At 44.8% G+C, this 26,178-nt stretch overlaps 2 protein-coding genes across 9 annotated transcripts in view; one reads left to right on the forward strand and one right to left on the reverse strand.

The window, feature by feature from the left end:
• The window catches only part of KCNH3 (potassium voltage-gated channel subfamily H member 3), a 42,300-nt gene extending 36,328 nt beyond the window's left edge, over nt 1–5,972 (forward strand). Inside the window, exons 11-15 of one of the 7 annotated variants that reach the window (XM_072654603.1) lie at nt 1,828–2,045; nt 2,249–2,580; nt 4,006–4,109; nt 4,686–4,838; nt 5,222–5,972. In XM_072654603.1, coding sequence (XP_072510704.1) covers nt 1,828–2,045; nt 2,249–2,580; nt 4,006–4,109; nt 4,686–4,804 — 773 coding nt within the window. In that variant the 3' untranslated portion in view covers nt 4,805–4,838; nt 5,222–5,972. Of the gene's footprint in view, nt 1–1,827; nt 2,046–2,248; nt 2,581–4,005; nt 4,110–4,685; nt 4,839–5,026 lie in introns of all 7 variants that reach the window. The other 6 variants (XM_072654597.1, XM_072654600.1, XM_072654598.1 and 3 more) reach the window with 6 other exon arrangements.
• On the reverse strand, nt 5,966–17,776 carry MCRS1 (microspherule protein 1). 2 transcript variants are annotated; one of them, XM_072654609.1, is made up of 15 exons: nt 17,658–17,776; nt 16,348–16,455; nt 15,745–15,883; nt 15,138–15,276; nt 14,269–14,427; nt 13,969–14,078; nt 13,259–13,367; nt 11,037–11,175; nt 8,225–8,300; nt 7,701–7,729; nt 7,441–7,533; nt 7,067–7,149; nt 6,863–6,950; nt 6,515–6,642; nt 5,966–6,420 (listed from the first exon to the last, which is right to left on the reverse strand). In XM_072654609.1, the coding sequence occupies exons 2-15, from the start codon at nt 16,355–16,357 to the stop codon at nt 6,334–6,336; spliced, it is 1,389 nt and encodes a 462-aa protein (XP_072510710.1). In that variant the 5' UTR covers nt 16,358–16,455; nt 17,658–17,776; the 3' UTR covers nt 5,966–6,333. The 2 variants fall into 2 exon arrangements, with proteins under 2 accessions (XP_072510710.1, XP_072510712.1); XM_072654611.1 differs by lacking the exon at nt 17,658–17,776 and adding an exon at nt 17,155–17,527.
• Between the last annotated feature and the right edge of the window lie 8,402 nt (nt 17,777–26,178).

A 26,178-nucleotide genomic window follows, 5' to 3' on the forward strand; every position in this document is an offset into this window, starting at 1 on the left:
GAAGGAAGTGACAGAGCTAAGTCATCGTTTTTTTAAGGTCCACTAATTTATTCTCTTCTGGTTTAGTGGCCAGTCCTTTCTGATTCAACTTTAGGGCATTCTCCTTCTCCCTCATTTCCCTAGACCATTGTCACAGAATAAGCTACCCAAGTATGTTCCACCATCCAAAAGCAACAAATCCTTCAGAGGTGAGTGAACAAATGTTTTCCTGGAAGTAGCTAGGGCAAATCAGTGCAAGTTCCATGGAATGGCCCCTGCAGAGCCATCCTCAGCCATCCTCCATAGGGTCCATCTCTTACTGTGTCTGGAATGAATTATTGATCACTAGCTGATCACTTGTACCCTGCACGAACTCACTCATAACAAGTCATACCAAGTAATTTTTCTTTTAGAATTGGGTTATTGTTATATCTGAATTTCAACTAGGCATTTGACCAAGTTTCTCATATATTTATGAACAAGATGAAGAAATCTGGGCTGAATAATAGTAGCTAGGTGGTCACGTAGCAACCAACTATACCCAGCCAGTGGAAGGGTCTGTCTCAGAGTAGTTCTGTTCAGTGTTTTGATCTACAATTTAAATGTATATGTATGCACGTATATATTCATGTGTGCATATATACATACATATAAATATATCGTACATATATACTGTACATGCTTACATGCTATGTACATATTACAAATATACATGCATACACATGTGTGTAGATGTATGTATATTATGTATGTTTGTACGTGTGTGTGTATATACATATATATATATAAAATTTGTGATTGACACAAAACTGGGAAGGACAGTTTATGTCTTAGATTACAAAAACAGCACTGCAAAATATTTCAGTAGACTGGAACATTGTCCACAAATCAAAAAGGTGAAACTTAACATGTAAAGACACATGTAAAGTCTGGCACATGGTTGGTTTTTTTAATTATGTAAGTAGAAGATCAAAGAGACTTGACTTGATAGTCCTTCCCATGAAACGAAAGGTAGAGCATTGAACATGAAGTCAGGAAGGTCTGAGTTCAAATCCAGACTCAGACAGACATTTAACTGTGTGGCTCTGGGTAAATCACTTAACCTCTGCCTAACCCAGTTTCCTAAAATTAAATAACATTTATAAAGCACTTTGCAAACCTTCAAGTGCTATATAAATACTAGCTATTTCTTACTATCATTATTGACAAGTAGAAGTTTTAGTTGATCACAAACTCAACATAACCACTATATGAGCAGTGGATAGAAATTACAAGGAGGCAGATTTCAGTTTACTATAAGAAACTTTCTCATCATTAGAATTGTCCAACAATGGAATGCACTCACTACTTGTGGGGTAGTGAGCTTTCCATCACTGGAGGTGTTCAAACATAGGCTGGATGACATCCAGTGATGCTGAAGTGAAGATTTACCCATTGGAAAAGAGGTTGAACTTTCACTTCTGAGATTCCTTCCAATTCCAAGATTCTATGAGTCTATGGGTGTTTCTATGTTCTGCTCAGCATCCTAGGTATGTTGGGGGGATCAGGAGAGGGAAAAAGAAAGTGATGAAAAGGATATTAAGAGACGGAGATGTTAAAGGTCTGGAGAGGGAGAGGGGTGACATCTCATCCTCCCTTTCTTTTAATCCCACCTCTGTCTGCTCACCTCTGTGGCAATATCTAGGCAAAACTTCACAGACCCCTACCTTAGTGTAAGGATGGTGTGCCATTACTCCTAGAAGGGATACTTTCCACCCTTCATCTTCCCTTCTCCTGCTTCCAGGGTGGCCTGGTTCTTAAGGAAGGGGACAAACTGCGTTCTGCTCATCAGGGTCTTCTTTCTCCCAGGAAAGGGTGATCTGATTGGCTGTGAGCTGCCTCAACGAGAACAGGTGGTAAAGGCCAATGCTGATGTGAAGGGCCTGACTTACTGTGCTCTGCAATGCCTGCAGCTGGCTGGACTACATGAAAGCCTGGCACTCTACCCCGAGTTTGCCCCACGATTTAGCCGTGGCCTCCGTGGAGAACTCAGCTACAATTTAGGGGCTGGTGCAGGCCATAATGAGGTAAAAGACCTGTGCAGGGGGCAGGTCCTTGGGAAGGACTGGGGACAAAGGCAGAAGGACCATGCATCTGAAGGGTGATAGGTCTGCAGAGGGAAGCCTTCAGAAGAGTTAGAGGGTGGCTACCCAAATCAGTGGTAGGCCTTGGAGGTAAGGGAGTGCCACTTGACATCACCTATCTTCCCACTTGTCTATGGGATCTATAGGGTGATACAAGCTCACTGAGTGGAGACAATACCCTGATGTCTACTCTGGAGGAGAAAGAGACAGATGGAGAGCCGGGGCCAACAGCTTCACCCACTCCAGCTGATGAGCCTTCTAGCCCTTTGCTGTCTCCTGGGTGTGCTTCTGCCTCCTCAGCCGCCAAACTGCTATCCCCTCGCAGGACGGCCCCACCATCCCGCCTGGGTGCCCGAGGACGACTGAGCCAGGCAGGGGGGGCACAAGCTGGGGTTGTACGTGCTTCACGGTCACTGGGCCTGGAGGGACTGAGGCTACCTTCCATGTCCTGGAATGCCCCCCCTGACCTAAGCCCCAGGTGAGTGGGGCCACAATATATGGTCCCTGAGGCCTCTTGGGGAAATTACCAAAGACTTTGGGTGGACAGGACTCTTACCCACTTAAGATGAGATGGGATGTCCCTATACACAGTCTTCTCTAGTCAGGCAACATAGTATGGTGGAAAGTGTTTTGAATTTGGAACCAGAGGCTCATCTCTGTTAGTACCCATGGAAAATTTTTAAAATTCTTTATTTTATGTTTTAACCAAAATCTGTCAGACAATTTATTAACACATAACTTCATTTAACTAATCAGAAAAACTTCTCTCCCCAAACAACTTCCAGTTTCTATTCGACAGTCATGGTAAACAGTGGAAAACCTAAGTACCTCATTTCAGTTGTCTTTGCTTTACCAAAAAGAAGCATCATAATTTTAATGGCATCATATATGCCCCTGGGGAAGAACTGACTTCCTGGAAAACTCGTGCTCCTTCTTTGACTCAATCCAGATGTAAACAGAAGGGTGATTTCTCTTTATTTGGTCTACTTCCTCTGGTTGACAGAGGTACATTCTCTGCAGCTCCTCACTGGTTCTGATGTCTGAGGAACTGCACATTATTGAATGATAACAGATGGGATGCTGGTAAAGTACTTAGCACAGTTCCTGGCACACGGACTTCCCTTTCATCCTTCCTTCCCTATAAGGTTAAGAATATCAAAGACAATTTTACAGCATTCATTCTTAATTTTTTTGTAACAGTGACGACCTTTGTTCTATCTGCGCTCACATTCTTATGTGACTATGATCAAGTGCCCCAATATCTATGGGTTGTGCTGGTCTTGATCCTGTCAGAACAAGGGAGGTCCTTCTAAGGAAGAAGGGAGTATGAGGGAATGGAGATCTTGGACCAGAGGAAGAAATGTTTAGGTAGGGGAGACCCTTCTTAAGAGTTCAGGGTCAGGAAAATATGGAGAGCCCATAGATGTGACAGGAGGCTTTGTGTCTGCAGGTAGTTTAGGGGTGAAAAATTAGAAGGATGTGCAGTCAGGCTTGGGAAAGTTTTTGTTTTTGTTTTTTGATGGGGTGAGATGTGGAGGTCTAGACAGAGAGGAGAGACAGGGGTCATGAACACCCTTCTCTTAATCCTGTTTCGGGGATTAAGTGGTTTCCTCCCTCTGGAATGCCTTTTCCATCCTCGCCTCCATGAAACTTGTAGCCCTCTTTGATCTACTCTGAACTGCCATAGCGTCGGTCAGTACCATACAATTCATCCTGTTCTGTATTATTTTTTTTATTGTTTTGAGTAGACTAGACCTGTCTTCCCAATGAGATTGTCAGTTTCCAGTGGGCAGAGAATATCTTTTCCAACATCTTGTGTGCCCCACAGCTCTTACCTATCAGTTTCTGACCACACAGGTAAGGAACAGAAATTTATTAATTGTTCTGAAAACTGGGCCCACAGGGTCGTGGATGGCATTGAGGATGGCTGTGGATCTGATCAGCCAAAATTCACCTTTCGTGTGGGACAGCCTGGTGCAGATTGCAGGAGTCCCTCCCCAGGTCCAGGTATGGGGCTGATGGGAAATGGGATCATGGGCAAGGTGTCTTTCCTCTATCCCTAAAGCCAGCCCTAAAACTGGCAGGGAAGTGACTCCTGTATGGATAGACTATCTGCCCCTTGGCTAGAAGTGGGACATGGCAGCAGAAGGGAGGTGGGCAGACTAACAGGTTCCTAAAACAGGTTACGGAACCACAGATTTGAAGTTGGAAAGAACCTGAGAGAATGGTTGGTAGTTTGTCTTTGCCATTTAGCTTGGGCGGGGCAGGGGGAAGCTGGAGGGGGGTGGGGCGGGGCCGGGAGGTGTCAGAGAAATGGAAGAATCTCATGACAGTGAAGAAAACTGGAACACTAAGGGAAAAAATAGGAATCTCTTTCCTGGAAAACAAAGTTAAGGGAAGATGTTTGGTTGTCTGGGTTGTTAGTTGAGGTCCTGCTTGAAAATAAGGGATAGGATAAGTAGGTGTGGTAGTTGGTGTTGCCTTGACTGAAGCAGAGGTGGGGAGGTGGGTTGGATTTGTGCTGCCCTGCCAAGATGGCTCCTGCCTTTATTATAAAGGCAGTTCTGTCTACCTGTGCTCTAGGGCAGACCAGGGCCCAGCTCCAGGCCCTCCTCCTTGCCCTCCCCAGCCCTCCTCCCTTCAATCTCCTCCCCAGCAGAGAGTGGACTGCTCACCATCCCTCTCGGACCCAGCGAGGCTAGAAGCACAGACACACTGGACAAGCTGCAACAAGCGGTGAGTGAGGGGGAGATGAAGCACCTGGGAAGGGGAGGGAGAGGGTACTCCTCCAGCACTAGACTCTGCAGCAAGCGGAAGGGGCAATGCCCTGTCACTGGGGTGAGGTGGGAAAAGGGAGAGGGAGATGGAGGGGGGTTATGGCCTGGGCTGGGCACTCTGACCCCTTCATCCCCAACCCTGGGCAGGTGGCTGAGCTGTCGGAACAGGTACTCCAAATGCGTGAAGGGCTACAGTCCCTTCGACAGGTGGTGCAGCTCTTCTTGGTGCCCCATGGGGAGGGGCTGTCCCCCCGGGCAGGAGAGGGTCCTTGCCCATCGAGGGGGTCTGGACTCCTGCAGCCCCTCTGTGTGGACACTGGTGCCCCTTCCTACTGCCTGCAGCCCTCCGCCGGATCCTTCCTCAGTGGAGCCTGTCCCCGACACCAGCCAGGCCCCCCACCCCTCACGGCTCCCTGGCCTTGGGGTCCTCCAGCCTCTCAGAGTTCTCCCTGGCCCCAGGCTGCAGCTTTCTGGACCTCTTTGTCAGATTCGGAGCCCCCGGGCTCTGCAGAACTTGGCCCTGTGCCTAGCACAGCTGCCTCACCCCCACCCACTGATGAGCTGGCTGGGGCAGGGCCCCAGGAACCCTGCTCAGGCCAAGCTGAGGAAACTAGCACTGGGGAGCCCCCACCAGGGCCAGGCAGCCTGTCTCTGACTTGGGATCCCCACAGCCTAGAGATGGTGTTGATCGGTTGCCACGGCTCCAGCACTGTCCAGTGGTCCCAGGAGGAAGGGACAGGGGTCTGAACTGCTCTACACCCAGGACTCAGTGTTGTCCCATCACACTGCTATCCTAACCCTCCCAGGTGGAAGGAAGGGGTGGCAGGTGCCACATAGGCCCACCCTTCCTGCTAGCTCAGGGCCCTGGGCAGGGGAGTAAAGACCCAGCTCACCACTGGTTCAGAATTCGGGGCCCAGGGGCCAAAGGTAGCTGCTTCCTTGGGGTATCCAGTCCTGGTTGTTCCCCTCTGCACTTCCCCTCTGCAGGCTGGAGGGGTGGAGTCCGTGTTCCCTGCATGTACCCCTAACCCCCAACTATCATGTCCTCATTCCCAATGCTTTTTTTAAAAACAACAATAAAAGAAATCATTTGGAGCTTGGTGCTTTATTTACAAAAGGGGAAAAGTTTGTCAGGGAGGGGCAGCCTCTTGGGATAGAATGTGGAACTGAGGTGGCTGAGAGGACAGAATGCTGGGTCCTGGCCCAAAGATGGATCCTCTGCCTCCCTTTAGTACCTCCTGCTGTGGGAGTCAGGATTTTTTTCCAAATGGACTCCTTCCTCCCTCCCTCCCTCAGGGCTTAACCAACCACATGTGGGGCTTTAGGAGACAGCCTCCAACCACAGACTCCAGGGGACAGAAGAGATCTCTGAAGAGTTTGCTTTCCCAGGCGAGCATGGCTGTTGTGGAAAAAAAGAGGCCGTGAGGCCAGAGGAGTTGGCTGGCCCTGCCCTCTCACTGTGGAGTGACCTTGGCAGCCTCGGCCCGGATGAGGGTGATGAGGTCCTGGTTGATGAGGAAGACAAAACGCAGGCTGGCGATCTGTGGGCAGCAGGGAAGGGCATCTTAGGGCTGAGAGGCAGTGAAACGGGGGCTCCCAGGCAGCCCTGATCCCCCTCTGTGACCCCCACCTCACCTCCACCACGGAGTTGTTGCTGAGCCGCCATTTAGAGCCACAGAGGACAGGCCGGCCATCTATGTAGATTGGCCGCCTGCCCTCGTTGGCAATGAAGAAGTCACCATTATTCTTCAGTTTGATGACACCTGAGGTACAGGAGAGAAATAGGAGAGGTGTGGAGAAAGGGCGGGCCAGGAAAACTCACCCCCCTCTCCCCAGTCATGGAAGGGACCACAAAACACTATCTCCATGGCCTCTCTACCTTAGATCAGGGCAGGACCCAAATTAACCAGAACCCAGAGCATCTGGGACTCTTGAAAACACCCTTAGTGGCCTTTCCTTTCTGCTCTCTTTTCTTGGGGGTACCTTGCTTTCGGGAGATCTTCCAGGCTGGGCCTTCCAGGGAGAGATCCACATCAATCTGGTTGTCCTTAGTCGCTCGGCCCAGGGTAATCTGAGGAAACAGCAAGAGTGAGAGGCTGTGAGTCAAGCTGTGGAAGAGGATAAGGAAGACAGGAGAGGAGAGAGAAAAAAGGAGACAGAGGAGGAACAAGTAAGAGGGTTCCTTACCTCCCTGGAACGCATCAGGTATCGCACCATGCGTCCACGCAGCACAGCCAGGGTCTGGTTATCAAAGTCTGGAGAACTCATTCCTGGGGAAGGAGCAGGGCTGAAGAAGGGTCTGCCTCTGCAGGAAAACCCTGCCCTTAACTTCCTCTAGACCACACAGGAGCATGGGGACGTCACAGCTTTGGCTCACATTGTTCTATGAAATAACTCAGGTGCCCAAAGATCAAATGGCATGATCCAGTTTACTTGAATAAAAGGAGGTCAGGGACAAGGGGGAATGGGGACTGGTCCTCTGATGCTGGAAGGGGAGCAAGTCCAAGTCAGCAGTTTCTTCGGGTGGCAAGGACCGGTGGGAGGGAAGGCAAGGTCCTCACCTGTGATACTGTCCACCAACACCTGCCACTTATGAAGCTCCTGCTCCAGCTGCCGGATCTCCCGCTTCTGCCGTCTGTCAGCTACTGTGAGCTCTGAGAATGAAGGGTGGGTCCAAAGAGGTGAGGGGAATAAGCAGGGAACCTCATAGTCCTCCCTGAAATGCCCCCCATTCCAGGATGCCACCTGGCCAGTGACACTGTTACTCCCCTGCCCACCTCAGTCCCAGAACACCCATCCTCTGCTGCAACAGGCTACTCACCATGCTCCAGCACCTCATCCCGCATGTCCCTGAGTGGCAGAGAGAAAGACAGGTTAGACCTAGGCCCCAAACCACATACCCCACAAAGAAGTGGTCCTCCAGACTTCCCCCTTACCACCACAGGGCCAAAGAGCTTTAGAGGGCTATATATAATACATTAGTAAAGCAAGAACCCAGCCCAGGACTCCAAGGCTGCAGTGTGAAGCTAGGGAAATCCAAAAGGAAAGAGATTGTGGGGGATGGGGGCAATTAAGGAATGGCAGCAGTCCATGTCACTCAACAAAAACCCAGAAACTGTTGCTACTACTCTAGCTTGAGACCTCCTGCCCCTCTCCCTTTCTTTTTATTCCTTTTCCCTCTTACACCATATCATCTGGCCAATCCCATCTACACTTGTAGTCTGGTAACCACAACCCTCCTGGGGGAAGGAATCAGGGATCTTTTAGGAGAGGGATAAGAGTCTAGTGTAAGGGCAAATAAAGTCCTGACCTAACGCAGAACATGCAACATTCCCCACTACTTACTTGAGTTTGCTGTCATCAATCAGATCCTCAGCATCTGAGAAATTCAGCACTTGGTCCCCCTTGGGCAGTGGCTGCACTGAATGGAGAACAAAGGGTCGATACCAATTTTGATGAGATAATCGAAATATGTAACATACTAGAAAGAATAAGACCCTTGGAATGGGAATGCATAATTATTATTGTACCACAGAGAGAAAAGGAAAGGTGTCAGGTCCTCTTTATCCCAAGTATCAGTGTGTAAGCTGAGGTGGCTGAATCTGTGAAATGGGCACACTGAGAACATTTAAACTGTAGCTAACCTCTATTACAAAGATCAAAAGACTCAATCCCTTGAAGTGACACATTCAGCAATCTTCAGAAAGGCCTCCGACAGATTCCAGATTGTTCTAGTTCCCACTGCCCTACTTCCTCCAAGGTAGATGAGGGGGGTTGTGGTCCTCAGACTACAATGTATTGGCTAAATCATATGATTTAAGAAGGGAAAGGAGAAAAGTGAAGAAGTATTATCAACAATTTATACTTCAGTGTGGATTAGAGGGCAGCCCCACCACTATCAGGGGATAGTTCAAAACATGCTAGCAATCAAGTACTCCCCAATTAAAGAGTAACTAGGTATGAAAACCTCAGGGGTGTAAAAAGGGAAAGTATCACTTTTAAAGTGATATTTGGATTGTGTTGGAATACTACGGTGTTATAAGAAATTACAAGGGAGAGAGTTTCAGAAAAACCTAGAAAGACATATGAACTGATGCAAAGTGATGTGAACAGAACCAGGAAAGCATGGAGAAACAGCAATGTTGTTAGCAGCTGAACAACTGTGAAAGATTTCACTACTCTGATAGAGACAATGATCCAAGGGAACTAAAAAGGACTCATGATGAAAACCGTTATCCACCTCCAAAGAAAGAACTGAGTCTTGAGTGCAAAGTGAAGCACATTGTTTTTCTATTTTTGTTTTTTGCAAAAACATAGAAATATTTTTCACATGACTTCACACGTATAATGGGTATCTATTGCTTGCCTTCTCAATGGATGGGGGAGAAGCTGGAGGGAGAGAATTTGGAACTCAAAAAAAAGAGTGTTTAAAAACTGAGTCCTAGTTAATAGGTAAGTTTATACAAAATAAACCTTCAAGCTAGTAGCAATCTTACAAAATGTGTGACAAGCCTGAATTTTCTGCTATAACAGCAAAAATAAATTTTATCCTGCCTCAGTTTTTTCTGCTTTCTGAAGTATTTTATGCAGTTGAGCTCTGAGGAAAAACCAGGAAACTAGGCTGGGCCATTCCCAAGAAAAGAATAGCTGTCCCCTAAACTGATTCCAGGACTCATTAGAAGGCCAGACTCTAATAAAGATCAGCATCTTGAGAAACCGACTCCTGTATGAATTTTTTAATGCCTAGAGGCAGCTTGTGCTGGCCAGCTGGATTAGGAAGGCCATGGAATAACAGACATTAATCTATGTGACTGTAATACCTCACTCAATCCTCATAATCACTCTAAAAGTAAAGGACTACACAACACCATGTTTTACAGTCCAGTAAAAGACATGTTACAATGAGCTATACACAAGTTTGTGCTAATTTATTAAAGTGAAAGTGCACATTCCTCCCAGCAAACTACAGAAGTGTGAGGCAGCATATATATTCATCAGTAGTAGTCCTTCTTTTATCAGGTTTCCTTACCTATTTTCAGGGAACACAGTTCACAGCAATCAGAGCTAGGAGGGAGCTTAGAGCTCACTTAGTCCAGCCCTCTCCATTTTACAAAGAAAACTAAGGCCCAAAGAGGCAAAATGCTTTGCATGAGTTTGTACTGTAGCCAGGATGACTGGCTACCATGACAGAAAGGAAAATGACATACGCTGGAGGGAGGAGGGAAAACAGATAGACAAATGCACTGCTGGTAAACTGGTCCAAACAATCTGGAGAACAATTTGGAACTAAGGGCTATAGAGCTGGGCGTACCCTCTGATTCAGCAATACCACTACTAGGTCTTTTTGTGGTGGCAAAGAATGGAAACTGAGGCAGTGCCCATCAACTGGGGAAGGGCTGAACAAGTTGTAGTGCATGACTACGATGGAATACTACTGTGCTATGAGAAATGACGAGCAGGATGCTTTCAGAGAAACCATGAACTGATGTAAAGTGATGAAGTGAGCAGAATAAGGAGAATACTGCACAAAGTAATAGCCATATTGTAATGATCATCTGTGAAAGATGTAGCTATTCTGATCAACACAATGATCTAAGGCAATTCTGAAGAATGCACGATGAAAACTGCTGTTCACCTTCTGAGAAAGGATAAAATTCTGAGTGCTGATTGAAGCATATTTTTTCACTTTCTCTATTTTTTTTGGTGTATGTGATTTCTTTTCCAACACAGCTAATATGGAAAGGTTTTGCATGGCTTCACATTTATAATCAGTATCAACTGCTTGCTTTCTTCTCAAGGGGCAGGGCGAAGGGAGGGAATTTGGAACTCAAAATGTTTTTAAATGAATGTTAAAAAAATTTTTTAGTGCAATTGAGAAATATCTAATGAAATAAATTAAAACTTTAAAACATTATATTATACCTCCTTTGGTAATAAATGACTTTGACAAAGGGTGAAAAAAAAACCCAGAATTTGAACCCAGGTCTTCTAATTTGTGGGTCAGTCTAATCTACTGTGCTGATCCCCAGGCCTGACTGCATAGGGTTCATGGCCAACCCAGAACAGCTGCTTTCTCCCCTACTGCCTCATCCCCTTGGGTCTCCAGGACCTCATTTCCAGGAGGGCTGTACCTTTCCTTCTCGGGGCAGTTGGTTACCTGTCTGGTCCTCTAGGAGATAGTACTGCTTCATGAGCTGCCAGTGGCTCTGCAAGGCCTTGGCTGTGCGGGACAAGTAGAAGGCATCAGGGTGTCTGTGCAGCAGGTCTTGGAAGGTCTCCAGGGAGGGCTGGCTGGCCTGGAGGAACAAAGGCCATGCTGCACCCAAACAAGTCTGAGGTCCTCCCTCCCCCCACCCCCCAACATGGGGAAGGGAAGAGAGTAGAACTCAATAAAGCTGGTTCTAACTTGAACCACAACATCCCCAAGGGCCTCATCAAGATGCCTGTCAAAGCTAGAAGAGCTGCTGCTGGGAACATGCCTATACTTGAATGTCACTGACACACAAGCCTACCTAGTCTGTACTGGCTAATGGAAGATCTATCATACACATAGAGGTGTGTGTATGCACATGTATAAAACATATACATAGAAAAGACATACAGAGACAGAGAATGAGAAGAGATTAGACACGTTCTGCTTCAGTGAGCAAAAGATGCAAAGGTAGATTCTGGCTCAACAATAAAGGAAAAAAATTCTAACAGTAATGACTGTCCACAAGCAGAGTGGTTTGCCTTGGAAGGTAATGAGTCCCTGGGGGGTCTTTAAGAAGAAGCCGGATATACTTCCTCACTTGGGTCAGTGATGTTCCTCTCAGAAATGAATTTTTAAGGTCCCTTCTGACCCCAACATCCTCACCTGACTTTCCAGCTTCTGATTTGCCTCCACTTTGTCATATTCCATTCACCTCTCAACTCATTCCAATTTAGTTTCTGTCCCCACACACAAATGGGACTAAAATACTCTCCAAGGTCACCAGTGATGGCCTTTTCTCCACCCTCATGCTTCTCCTCTCTGCAGCATTTGACATAGGTAAGAACTCTTTTTTTCTTGGTGCTTTTTTTCTCCTGAGTTTTTGCAGCTGCTTTTTCCTGTTTCTCTTCCTGCTTAATCAGTTCTCAGTCTACTCTGCAGGCTTGCTGTCCAGGGCTGCTGCCTCCCCTCTATCCTCCCCAGCCCCATCATACCTATATTCTGCCATCCTTGAAAACACACCAAGTTCTACCCTGGGGGTCCTCTCTTCTTTCTTGGCAATCTTAATTCCCATGGATTCAACTGTTATCTCTATGCAAATGATTAAAAAGCCTACATACCCAACCTTCATCTATCTCCTGAACTCTAGTTCCCCATCTCCAGATGCCTCTTGGACATCTCCATCTGATGCTTTATGGGCAACTCAAACTTAACACACTCAATACAGAACCCATCTTTCTCCCTTTATCCTATCTCTCCTAACTTCTCAATTTCTGTTGGCAACACAATATTCTTCTTTCTAGTCACTCAGGTTCCCAACCTAATAGTGAATCTGACCTCTTCATTCAGACTCACCTCCCATGTTCAATCAGCAATGAGGTCTTGCCAGTTCCACCTCAACATGTTTTGCAAATGTTATCCTTATCCCTTCTCACATTGCTAGCACCCTAGTTCAGACCCTTATCACTTGCAGCCTGGATCGGTGCAATAGTCTCCTAATTCATCTTCCTGCTTCCAGTCTCTCTCCTGTCCATCCATACTAAACAAAGCTGCCAAACTAATCTTGCTAAAGCACAAATATGATAATGCTATTCCCCTGCTCAAGCAGCTTCAGTGGGTCCCTCTTGCCTCTAGAATAAAATACAAATTGTTCTGATTGTCATTTAAAATCCATTACAATTGGGATCCAAACTCTTTCAAGGCTTTAATACACTGACTACTCACTCCGATGCTCTCTAACCCCTGGCCAAATTGATCTACTTGCTGCTTCCTATACACAACATTTCGTTCCCCACCTTCACGCCTGTGCATAGGCTGCCTCCCATGTCTGCAATGCTCTCCCTCACCTCTGCCTCTTGGAATCCCTTGTTTCTTTCAAGGCTTAGCTCAGATGTCACCTCCTTCAAGAAGCTTTTCCCAATTCCCCTTCTCTTGATCATTTTGTACTGAATTTTGTATATGCCTATACTTAGTTTTTCCTTGAATATCCTGTATCTTCCCAAGTAGAATAGAAATTCTTTAAGAGGAAGGACTGTCTCACTTTTATATTTATATTACTAGTATCTGACACAAAACAGGTGCTTGCAGATTGATCTGACCAAGGTACAAGTTCAATTCTACCCAACACCTTCCCCTCCCACCAACTCACCCCTCTCCCCTCGTCCCCTAGCACTGGCCCCTCATCTTACCGATCCCACCTTGCTCAGAAGCTGTTCCTCAGCTTTGCTGAACAAGGCCTTACTCTGTATGGCTGCAATGGCCTCTGGGTGTAGCTGCCTCATTGCCTGACAGGCCAACCTGGGAGGGGAGAAAAAAGGAGAGGAGTGGGGATTAGAAGAGGGAAGAAGAACCCTCTCTGGTTCCTACCTCTTAGCAGTACCCAATGGCCATCAAGATCCAAATTCCAGATACCTGACTCCATTTAAAGTGTGCAGTCTGAGAACCTTTCCATCCCTGGAGCTAATAGCTTTTGAGAATGATGGCTGAAGTTCACTCAAAAAGTCACTCCTTTTATTTTACAAAGAAACTGAAGCCCAGAGAAAATAGATGACTTGGTCAAGGATCTCTCTACTAATTAGTGGGAGCAATAAAACTAAGATCTACATCTTCCAACTTTCATTCCAGGTCTCTTGCCATCACATGATGCCCTAAGGGGAACAGGATGGGTCCCACTCAGAATCTGTCCATCCTCCATGGGCTCCGGGGGACTAGAAAGATTTAGGGGGAAGAATTTCTCCACAACAGAAACTGACTGTCTAATTTGATCACTTAATTCTCAAAGAGTATAAGGAAGGACATCAGAAAGGTGATGGAGGAATCCTTCCTCCTAGCCATCACGAGGCAGAAAAACAACTCCTTCATCCCTCTCGACCCCTACTTGTATCTACCCCACACTCACTTGGAGATGACAGGATCATACAGCAGGGCATACCAGCGCTCCTGGACCTCCCGAAGGGTGAAACGGCAACTAAACTTCACACCCAGGTGGACTGATGTCAGGTCATTGGTCTGCAAGGCCCCAGAAGGAAGTTACTGGAAAAATCTTAGCCAGGGAGAGATCTCCTAGAGTAGTTCCCATTTTGCCCTTGGGATGGCCAGACAGCAAGCTAATCTACAAGAATCCCTGAGTCTGGCTGGGAGTGGGGTGGGGTTAGTGGGGGGAAAGGGACACAGGGGATGAAGCATGTGGTAGTGATACCTGTAGCACAGCATTGATGAGCAAGAGATCGTCTGCTGGCTTCCAGCGGCCCAGGTCCTTGGTCACCTGTAGCGGCTGCTTGCTTTTCTTCATGCGCTTAGTGAGGCCAGGGGCAGGGGCTGGGCTGGGGGGTACTGGTGTGCTCAATGCCTTGGATACCTAGGGAAGTTGGGAGTGGGCTCAATGTGGCTGGGATAGAGGGAGGGCATGAGGCTGTCTTGACTAGAAGAACACATTCCAAATAGAGCTGTTTGTTTTCTGTGGTGTTCTCTTCAATGGGCCTGAGCTGAGCCCAATACCACGCAAGAACCACAGTAAGCATACCAGCCCAGTTACTCCACATTTTATCCCTTTTCTCTCCAATTCCCATGCCCTTGGGAATAGAAAGCAGTCCTTGACAGCACAGGGTCTGCTATCTGCTGATGATGTTTCCCTCCCTACACTTATGACTGCGAGGGGAATGCTACCCTTGGCATAGAGCCCAAGGCCAGAGCAATGTCACCTGGAAATTGTTTTTACACCCCAGCACTGCTGGGAACGGGCTGCCTGCTCCAAGAATAGACACATGCTTAGTGCCTCCTACACAGGATGCTATACAGGATGAGTGGGAACGGCTGGGGGAAGGGAAGGGAGAGAGGAAGAAGGAGGTTCTGGGTAAGGATATGGATTTGAAAAAATGGGTAGCAGGAGAAACAAACTGCCTCTAAGTATATAACAGTTCGGGCTAGGGTGGAATGTTCCTGGCTCTTACCCTTCAGCCCCTCAAAATCAAAAATGGCCTTCTACTCAAAGGTAAGAGGCACTGACGGAGAACCAGCTCTAGTATTATATATAAGAAAGCTAAGGGAGTCCCCAGGCCTTCTCCTCACCTTCTTCTTTTCACTGGAAGAAGGCTCACTCCCTGAGCAACGCCCTGGTTCCACTCCTGTGGCACCCTTGGCCCGAGTGGATGATTTTGCCAAGCTGCTCTCCACCAACTCATCATCAAATTTCTTCCTTTTGATGAACCTAAAAAGAATCTGCCCCAGTTATCACCTCCTTACCCTCACAACTAGCAGTTTCTTCCAGGGATTTAGCTACTCTAACTTCATTTCATGAAGGAGGTAAAGGTTAGTGGATCCAAAAGACATTAGATTCAAGAGTTGGGAATGGGGTATGGTAGGATACTGGCCTCCCCTATGGTGGTGTCTAATCTGATTAGCACCTTTTGCCCCCACAGAGGTATCAATGAATCATTAATCATTTACTAAACAGATGATGCTTTCAGGACAGTGTCTCTCCTCCCTTGTTCTCAGCAGCATATAGTTTGGCAACGAAGGAAAAGGAATTTGGGGATTTGCCAATCCCCCAGGCCCAGATAATCTCATGTACTCATGATTCAATCTCCTGTTGAGAGTGTATGGGAGAGGGGGAGAACTGGGAGTTCTGGGTGTTGCCAACACCCCACCCTTCTCTTATCTCAATAATTATTACTACCTGGAAGAACTTCTCCGCTTGGGAATAGTGCCCAAGGCCTGGGAAGAGCTTCGCTTCTGTCCAGCCAATGACTCCTCATCTTCTGAGCGGCTGGCAGTACCAGATGCCATTAGAGATGAATCTAACAGTCCCTGAGGATCTAGAGAAGAAGGAATGAAAGATCTGAATTCATATCACTGTCCCATATAACACATTCACCCCCAGAAGAAGATGATCCCTCCCCATAATGCTTTTGCCCTCTTTTTCACCATTTCTCAAATATCTTAATATTTAATACAGCCTTTAGAAGTCCCTGAAGATGGAGACCAGATTTCCAAATTCTGCAGTTCTCCTGACATCACATTATACTATACAAGGGGTGCTCAAGTCAGAACACTGAGGTCAACATGGGGTTCTAGGCATAGATTTATCTGTCACCAAATGTAACCATTTCTAAACAGAAGCTAAATTTCCATGGAGTCAAATGTGGCCCCTTCTGTGAGAGGAGTAGGGGATGGCTTAGGAAGGATGTGCAGCTTAATTAGGACTAATTACCATGTAAGGGCTAACATGGTGGAAAGTTAGGATTTGTAAACCTGGGGAGTTGATCTGAGCCGATACTACCTTTGTCCATCCTTCCAGTCTCTTAATGCCAAACCAAAGGGATAGGAAGAGTCCCACAGGTTCATCCAAGGCTTCAAACAGGGTGAGTTGAGAGGCTGAGAAGGAAGTCTGCAAAGAAGAAAAGTGGTTCCCCAAGATGGAGCTGCCTGACTAATCAGTCCCCACCTCCCTTCCCTATACTGGCTCCCATTCTAGCTCCAAATTCCCAGAGGACAGAAGGATTGGGACCCTCATTTGCTAAATCCATCTTTTCCTATTGGAATTTCCGCCCGCCAGACATAGCCCTCTAGGGTTACAAGGAAGAAGGCAAAGGGTAGGTTCTCTCACTGTTAACCCTGCAGACTCAGCCAATGATGAATTCACCCCAGCTTACCACCCTAGATTACTGCCTCTTCTAGGCAAGGCTGTGTGTTAGCACCTCCACCATAAAGCAGACAGGAGTAAAAGGGGAAGAAATCTTTCAGGTGTACTACTTTGCTCTCCCTTGGAGCTCTGGGGAAAGGTCTGCTGGAGGGAGGAGTGGATGCTCTTGGGCTTTTCTGCGGCTCTCCATTCCCCCGGGGGTCTCTATCTACTTCCCTTCACCAATAGGATCGCTGATTTAGAGCTAGAAGGAACTGAAGGGGTGATCTCATTCCACAAACTCGGGTCCAGGGAGGGCTAGCCCAGGACCCCAGGTTCCTAGTAATCAAACTACCGAGTCCCGTGGACTCCAAGCCCAGGACCTCTCCACTGCCCCACGCTGCCCCACGCTGCCCCAGGAGGCAGATCCGGGGCTGGCGGGGCTTCTGAAAAGACTAAAACTACCTTTCCTCAAGCAGGCGAATTTGTAGGCACGGTTTTTCAGAAAAAAGACCAGGGCCAAACAGCACTCCATACAGTCTGGGGGACTTCAGGCCCCCAAGGCCCAGCCCCCCCGAGGGAGCTCCCCCCCCCCGCAGCGACTCCCTCCGCGTCCCCCTCTTCCCCACAGCTCCGGGGTGCAGAGAGGAGGCGGAGGAAGCCTTATTTTGGGGGGGCAAGAAAGGACCTCCTCCCAAACAGTTCAAAACCAGGTGAAAAGAAATTCACCTATCTGGGCTGTCACCCCCAGCCAGGGGTCCAAGCCCCGAGGGGGCGTGGGAAAGCCCCAGCGCTCAGCCCGGGCATGCGGGGTTTGCGCATGCGTACCCTCACCCGGGCCCCGTTTGGCGAGCGCATGCGCAGATTTTCGGGGCGCAACCGGGGCGGGCCCCCAAACCTAGCGGTGGACGGCATCCCACTTGCGTCAGATTCTCAGAATCAAGCCACGGGGCGAGGGGGAGTCTCACCATTCCTGGGCCGCCGGCTCCCACGCAGTATTCTCCGCGGCGACTGCAGCAGCCGCAGGGCCTCAACCGACTTTCGTGAAATACTTCCAATTCCGGGTCTTGGGCGAGGACACCTACTCCCTTCCGGTTCGTCACAGGAACACTTCCTGTGGCAAATACCGATGCAAAAAGAGAAAGGGAGAAATGGTAGTAAGGCTGCCGCCATCTTGGTAAAGGTAAATAATCCTCGGTTCCTGTTCCTTTTGGGACGACAACGAGGACGTTCGCTTTTTCATCTATTCCCCAAACATTGTTCAACTAAGGGCAAAGAGGCCTGGGAAACATGAGGAGCGGGCCATAGGCCGATGGCAGAGGAAAGGACTGCGCAAGCGCAATGGAAAGGGGCGGGGCGAAGAGGAGGAGGAGGAGCCTGGGCGAGAGAGCTCGGTGTGTGGAGGGGGCTAGGCTCGCCCTGGGCGCTCTTCCCAGGACGGTTCTCTTCCGTTCTTTTTGGGGCCCGTCACCCCCACGCATTGCCCGAGCACCTTCTCGAAGCCACGATGACTGGCTGACGTTAACATGGTGCCTGCCTTGGTTTTCGGCTGACTTTGGGGTCCTATGCCCCCCCGTCTCAAGTTAAGCGCCCTGCCCAAGCCCAGTGGGCCAGCTTATACCCTCCTTTTAAAAAAAAAAATGATTTATTTTTAGTTTTCAACAGACACTTCCACAGGATTTTGAGTTCCAGATTTTCTCCCCATCTCTCCCCCCGCACCCCAAGACAGCGTGCATTCTGATTGCCCCTTCCCCCAGTCTGCCCTCCCTGCTCTTATCCCCATCCCCTCTGTTTTCCTGGCGGGCAGGATAGACTTCTGTACCCCAGGGCCTTACACTCTCCTTGTTTGAGGGGTCTGGTCTACAGGATGATGACCCCCCCGCACTTGACCTCACTCCTGAGCTTAGCACCTCGCTGACTCTCAAACAAGACAAGACCCATCTTCCAGCCTCTCCCCAGCCCCCCCCTTTTCCTAGCTTTCCCATTTCGTTTGCAGAGTTGTGGTATGTGACTGTGATGGAGCAGGAAAACCTGGAACGACCCGTGTCCGGATGCCAGGGGACGTGGGCAGAAGCGGGCAGCGCTGTGCATGGTAACAGTAAGACTGCATGACAATTCCTGTGAAGGATCTGGCCATCCTGATCGATACAGTGATCTGAGGCAGGACTTGTGATCAAAAAATACCCTCCACTTTCAGAGAAAGAGCTGCTGGAGTCTGAATGCGGGTTGAAGCCTAATTTGTTTCATTTTCTTTGTGGTTCATTTGTATCCAACTCTATGATCTTTTGGGGGTTTTATTAGCAGAGATACCGCAATGGTTTTTTCATTTCCTTTTCCAGCTCATTTTACAGATAAGGAATCCTAGGCCAACAAGGTTAAGTGACTTGCCCAGGGTCACATAGCCAAGTGTCTGAGGCCTGATTTGAACTCAGGAAGATACATCTTTCTAACTGTAGGCCTTGATCTCTATCTCCCCACAGCTACTGGATATTAATGTAATAGGGAAATAACCAAGAAAGTTATCTGCTGGACCTTGAGCTGCTTCTAGTGGGTTGTGTGGTCTGTCTCAACACTAAAGTACTTTGAGATGGATGACACAGCAAAGCCTGGGTCAATCCTTGGTTCTCTCCCACCTTGAGGTAGGGAGTAGGATGGAGGGGGCGTTGCATCAGTTTAAAATGCATGACTGCTGTCTGACTTCTTATCCTTTTTTAATCATTTATTTTTTTTGGATGGGGCAAGGCAATTGAGTAAGAGTCAAGTATCTGAGGTTAGATTTGAACTCACTACCTCCAGACTCCAGGGCCAATGCTCTATTTACTGCACCACCTAGCTGCCTCTTCTTCCCCTTTTTTAAGAAAAATACTGTCTGTCTGTCTCTCTCCCTCTCTCCCCCCCTTTCTCTCTCTCCCCCCCCACTTCATCTCACTCAAGACACCCACTCCTGCCCCCTACACCTCCAATGCCCAGTCTCCTCAGGTACCTTCCTTCCTTTTCAGCTTCCTTTTGTGCATCCTGTTTCCCCATTACATTGTAAATTCCTTGAGGACAGGGACTGGCTGTCTATTACTTATTTCTACCCCTACCACTTGAAAAGTGCCTGGCACATAGTAGGCTTTTAATGAATATTTATCGACTGTAACTATTATTTACTATGAAAAAGATAACAGAGTTATTGTTTCTTCTTCTATTATTGCATACTTCCCCTTTGCCAATTTCGAACCTTTAATAAGGATAGTTCACCGTATTTTAGGTTGTAGCATACAAGTCCAATTAAAGTTCTGTAACTTGTTTTCGGGTTCATGGTTAGTCTTCATAAGAACTACCCACCTAAGTCTAAGGAGGAAAAATAATGCTTCCTTTATTCTTAAGATCTCAGAGACACTTTAAAATCAATCCAAATGTCCACACTTCCTGCTGTGGATCTGCCTTGGGAAGAAGACGAAACATATTTTAAATTTTCTTTAGAAAGTATTGAATTATTTGAAGTCAGCATATTTTCTTCTTTCCTTTGGATGCTCACATTTAGGCTATATTTATCCATTTAATGACAAAATATCAGTCAGATAGACAAGTTTTACCCACTACTCCATCATTCAAAAATACATTTTATTGATATATTCATTTTTGCATCACTTACACTTCCCAATAGGTTCTTTCCCCTCCCAAAGAGACATTCCTTATAACAAAAAATGAAGAGAGTTTTTAAAAATGGTTAAGCAAACTAACCAACGCATTGAAAATGTTTGACTTATGTGCAATATTCTCTCCTCTACCTTTACAAAAAATGTGGGGGGAAAGGAAGAGAAAGAGGAGGAATGCGTAGTGGGGAGAAGGAAGGAAGAGAGGAGAGAACTTCATCATTTAACTGAGAAACAAAGTTCAAAGGTAAATATATTTAACAGCACATTACTCAGTTTATTAAATCTTTTTCAAATTTTTATTTGTTCAAGGAGTTTTCTCACCTTCCATTACCTACCCCCACATTGAACATTTAAAAAATAAATAAAACCCCTCATAATAAATATGTATAGTTCAGCAAAACAAATACCTACATTGGTCATGTCCAAAAATGTATGTCTCATTCTTCATTTTAAGTCCAGTATCTCTCTGGCAAAAGACCTGTGGAATGTTTCATCCTTAGTCCTCTATATTTGTGGCTAATCATTGCATTGGTCAATGACTTTAGAAAAGTCTTTCAAAGTTGCTTTTCTCTATAATGTTGTCATTATATAAATTGGTTCTCCTAGCTTTGCTACCTTCACTTTGCACACAAATCTCAGTTTCTTCAGAAACCATTAAATTCATATACCATAATTTGTTTATCCAATCCCTAATAGGCACTCCCTTATTTTTATTGGGACTGCTGTGAAAAGAACTGTTTCTTCTTTCTTTGATTTCCCTGGATTATTGGCCTAGTAGTGTAATTGCTAGGTCAAAGGGTATATATAATTTAGTAACTTTTTAGACATAGTTACAAATTACTTTTCAAAATGGCTAGCTCAATTCACACATCTACCAAAAGTGTATTAGTGTGCCTTTTTTCCCACAGCCCCTCTAACAGGTTTCCTCTTTCATCATCTTTGTCAATCATATCTCAGATTTGCTTTGGTTTGTATTTTGCTAATGATTTCGAACATTTTTTCATATGGTTATTGATAACTTGTATTTCTTCCTTTGACCATTTATCTATTGGGAGGTGGCTCTTACTTACGTGCATTTGAATCATTTGCACATATGTCTTGGCTATAAGTGTTTGTCAGAAAAGCTTGCCCCAAAGATTTTTTCTTTCCTCCAGTTACCTGTTTCCCTTATAATTTTAACTGCATTATTTTGTTTCTGCAAACCTTTTTCATTTTAAATAATCAAAATTGTCCATTTTATCTTCTGTGTTCTTATCTTTGTTTGAATATGAACTCTTCCCCTACCTACATATTTGAAGGTAATTTCTTCCTTCCTCCCCTAATTTGCTTGTGATGTCACTTTTGACGTCTAGGTCTGCTATCCATTTGGAGTTTCTTTAATGTATGGTCTTGACCTATACCTAATTTTGGCCAAACTATTTTCCATTTTCTCATCAGTTTTTCTCATATAATGAGTTCTTGCCCAGTAGCTGTGGTTTGGGGGTTTATCAGTCATTGTGCTACACTGTTAATTTCCTTCTGTATGTTATATACCTAATCTGTTACACTAACCAATCTTTTTTTTAAACCAGCATGACATCATTTTAATGATTACCTTTTTTTAGTGTAGCTTGAGATCTAGTACTGATACTCCCTTTCCCTCTCACTTTTTTCATCATTTTCCTTGAAATTCTTGATCTTTTGTTCCTCTATATGCTTTTCATTATTTTTTACTATAAAGTATTTCTTTGGTAATTTGGCATGGCATTGAATAAATAAATTCATTTTGTTTTGTTTTTTTTATGTTGACTTGATCTACCCATGAACAATTTAATATTTCCTCAGTTACTTAGGTCTGTCTTGATTTCTTCAAAGAGGATTTTGTAGTTGCATTCTTATAGTGTCTGGATGTGTCTTGGTAGATTCCCAAATATTGTATACCTTCTGCAGTTATTTTGAATGGGATTTCTCTGTCTATTCCAGTTAGATTTTGTTGGCCAATAATGTAGGTTATTTATGTGTATTTAGTTTATGTCCTTCAACTAGAATGAAATTATCAATAGTTTATAAAATTTTGCAATAACCTTATGCCTTGATAATAAGAAAATATAATTATGAAGAACCAAAATGTCATGATAAGATTCCTCTTCCTGGTATATTTGTTTGAGAAGTCTCGTCGTAAGAACTTTACATATTTGACTATTTCAACCACCAAATCCAGAGCATTTAAAAAATCTTCTGAAATAATCTTTGCTACTAGAGCCTCATGATGTATGAAGCAATGCTTTGAGCCTACATGTGCAAAACATTGTTTTACTTTTTTGAAATAAATCCTTGTAATCTTCCAGTCATTGCAGATACACTGTTTATGCAAACAGAAAGACAGTTTTCCCAAGACAGGTAATTTTTCTCCAGATTGCTGGAGATAGAATTATATGTATCTCATGCTGTTGACATTGAAGGTAATTTAGTGCATGAAAAGAATTGTTCAGTAATTGAATCTTCTTCAGCAAATCTGATATAACTTAGTAACTGACATTTTTTACTTATATCAGTTGAGTCATTGAGCTGTAGTGCAAATATTCAGTCATCACTCACTTTTTCCAGCTACATTCTTTTGAATATCTGAGAATCAATCCACTGAGAAACTGTAACTGACATTAGAACCAGGAATATTTCTTTCTCAGTGTTCTTTCATAACATTATTGACTATTTCTCTTAAGGCAGGTAAAGTTAAATCCTCAGCCGTAATAGGAAGCTACATTTTCATTACTGTTACACTGACAACTATAGAGCTGGCTACTTATACTTTTTCAACAGTAGTTACTCTTTTCCAAAGATTTTATTTTATACTATGACAACAAATAACTAAAATAGTTCTTCTCTTTTACCTGATACATGACCATATTTAATATTCAAGTGTTTTTTTCACTTTACTAAGAACCATGAATTCATTGCTGGTTTTTTCCACATACCACACATTTGGGAAAAGGATGTTTTATCAGTCAGATTCACAGTATCTAAATCCAAACCATAAAAACTGTCTTGGTTATAAAGTGTACCAAGGAACTGCACACCATGTGTGAATTATATGGACCTTCCACTTGGAATCAGTCTGTTCTCACTTTCATTATTGTTGCTTTCTGGCATTGACTCACCTTTTTGTTTAATCAAAAGCTTATCCATATTAAATTTAATCATTTTAAATTAATGTTATATAAGGGAAAGGTTTTTCCCCTCAGCTCAGTTGATGTAGTTATAAAATGTAATTACTGATGATGAGGTTTCAGTGTGTTAACAAGGTGTTAATACCCTGTTATCCTTTTACAAAGTCTGAACAGCTCTTTCTGATTGAGTCATTAAGGGTGAAAAGTCATTGGACAAATAAAAAATTAACCATTTCCTTGCAAGACTTTAAATAGCTAAACCCTAGAGACAGTCAGGTAGTTTGGAATTGAAGAAAGACCTAGCTCTCTTTACCACTGAGGAAAAGAGGGGATTTTCTCTCTTCCTCTTCTCCCCCATATATACACATTGGCCATGATTCCTGACAGTGGAGCTTCTTATCTAGAAAAGAAATAAACCACACTATCCAGCAGTTGGAGAACCATTTGAGGCACATTTGTGGAAGTAGAGATACACTTCAGACAGATAGAGATATCAAGAGTCAGTCACTTGAGGTTGGAAACAGCTTCAAGGTTTGTGATCTCTGCCATCTAAGAAGAGGACCAGCTATAGACTTAAGAGAGAGCTAGGCCTGGGAATTGGAAGTCAAGCTGTAGAGAATAGAAGACTCCAGGAATCCAACTGAGTAACCCACCCAGTAGTCAAGAGAATAGTTTGTAAGATCTTCATGGGAGGGAAAGGGCTTCTATGCCTGGTAATATCTGGGGAGAACACAAGGTCTTAACCATGTGTGTTCCCTACATAAATGCCTCCTTACTACTGTACTTTTAAGTTTGTTCCCACTATTCTCATCAATGCTATGTGTACTTGTGTGTCCTGGATTTATAGAGAAGAGGAGATGTTTTGTACCTATTGTTCTGACTATGCTATCTTAGGAAATATTTTTTTCTAAGAGAAAATTGTATCTGTTGGCTGATGGTTAATGGGAAGCACACTGGTAGGGGCTTATGAACTACAGTAGTAGGAATCCTGGCCCACAGGGTACCCTAGAGTTTGAGGTGGTAATTGTCCTGCTGGGGACCTAATCTGCAGGCCTATTAATTGTAAGTATTAATTTACAAAGTAGGGTAGAAGGGGTAAGATACTTAAAATGCTATTGAAGAAGGCAAAATAAACAAAATTTGTCTATTATACAAATGTACTAATCTCAAAACATGTCAGACCTTGAACCCACAAAGAACTCAACGAAAGTAACAGTTCTTATTAAAGGGAAACTGCATGTGTACAAACCTACCAACCCTCTCATAGTGTTGCTGATTTAAATATTCAGTGTGCCATGAATTCCTTATGACAGAGCATATTGTGCTATGAACACAAAAGTCAGTTAGAGATTCAGTGTGATAGGCACAAGTAAATGCTGATGAGTTTAATAAATTAAAACAGAAAAGAAATATAGGTCAATAGTCTGAGGAGATAGTGGGTTCAAGTGAAGATTTTTTTTTAAATGAGCAGAGAAGGAGTAATTAGATAAGAGGACAGAGAGAGAGAGAGAGAGAGAGAGAGAGAGAGAGAGAGAGAGAGAGAGAGAGAGAATTACCAAGGATATGGGAAGGAATGGAATCAAGGGTACAAATAAGGGGTTAGATTTGATAAGAAGAACCACTCTTTCCTTTCCCTAGGAAATTGGAGTAAAAAAGAAAATAATGTCAAAGAATTTTAAGGTATAGAGTAGAGAAAGAGGAGGCTTTGGTGAATAGCCTCAGTTTTTTCTCAAATGGGAGACAAAATACTCTGAGATTACACAATATTATCAATACACATATGGCTTCTAAATCTATCTAGCCTTAAAATCTCTCCTCAGCTTCACTCACAGGTCAACAATTGCCTATAGACCAGAATGAAATTAATTTTCTTCCCCTAAAACCTTCCTTTCCTCCAAAATTCCCTACTTTAATTGAGGATACCACCATTCCCTTCTATTTATCTAGGTTTATAACTTTGGAGTAATTCTTGATTTTTCTCTCTTTTTCATTCCTCTTGTCTAGCAAGTTGCCAAGTATTGTTAGATCTACCTCCACATCTCCAGCATCTGTCACCTGTCTCAATTCAGGTAACCATCACCTTAATTTATTGGGTAATTTATCACCTCTTGGCTGAATTACTGTAATAAGAACCTCTCCGTTGGTCCCCCTACTTCTAGACTATCCCCTTTCCAATATATCTTATTGCCAAAATAGTCTTCTTAAGGCAAAGTCTGAACATGTAACTTTTCTGCTCAAAATCCTTCCATGGCTCCCTTTTGCCAAGAGGATAAAATACAGTCTCTTTGACCTAGCACTTAATGCCCTCCACAAGCAGTCTGCTTTGGCTAGAATGTAGATTGTGTACGAGTAAGTTATAAAGGGCTGGAGCCACAACGTGAAGGGATTTAAGCACCCCAAAGGGGGTTTGTATGTTATCCTAGAGACAATAGGGAGTCACTGAAGCTTTCCGAGGGAGGGAGTGACATGGTCAGAGCTATGTTTTTAGAACATTTGGCAGATGTACAGAGGATGGATTAGAGCGGGGAGAGAATGGAAATCAAGGAGACAATAAGGAAGCTATTGTAATAGTCCAGGTAAGAAATTTTGAGGGTCTGAACAGAGAGATATTGTGAAGGTAGAATTGACAAGATTTGGGAGCTAACTCTGGTGGATAAAGAATGAAGAGTTGAGGAGGGACTCTGGGCTTGCTAAACTGG

The sequence above is a fragment of the Notamacropus eugenii genome, chromosome 3 (genome assembly GCF_028372415.1).
Source record: "Notamacropus eugenii isolate mMacEug1 chromosome 3, mMacEug1.pri_v2, whole genome shotgun sequence".
Lineage (NCBI taxonomy): Eukaryota > Metazoa > Chordata > Mammalia > Diprotodontia > Macropodidae > Notamacropus > Notamacropus eugenii.

Coding starts and splice junctions, on each gene's coding strand:
- MCRS1 (XM_072654609.1), bottom strand. Junction 14,079..14,268: donor TCATCAATGCTGTGCTACAG/GTATCACTACCA, acceptor GGGGCCTTGCAG/ACCAATGACCTGACATCAGT. Junction 7,730..8,224: donor ATTGATGACAGCAAACTCAA/GTAAGTAGTGGG, acceptor TCTGCCACTCAG/GGACATGCGGGATGAGGTGC.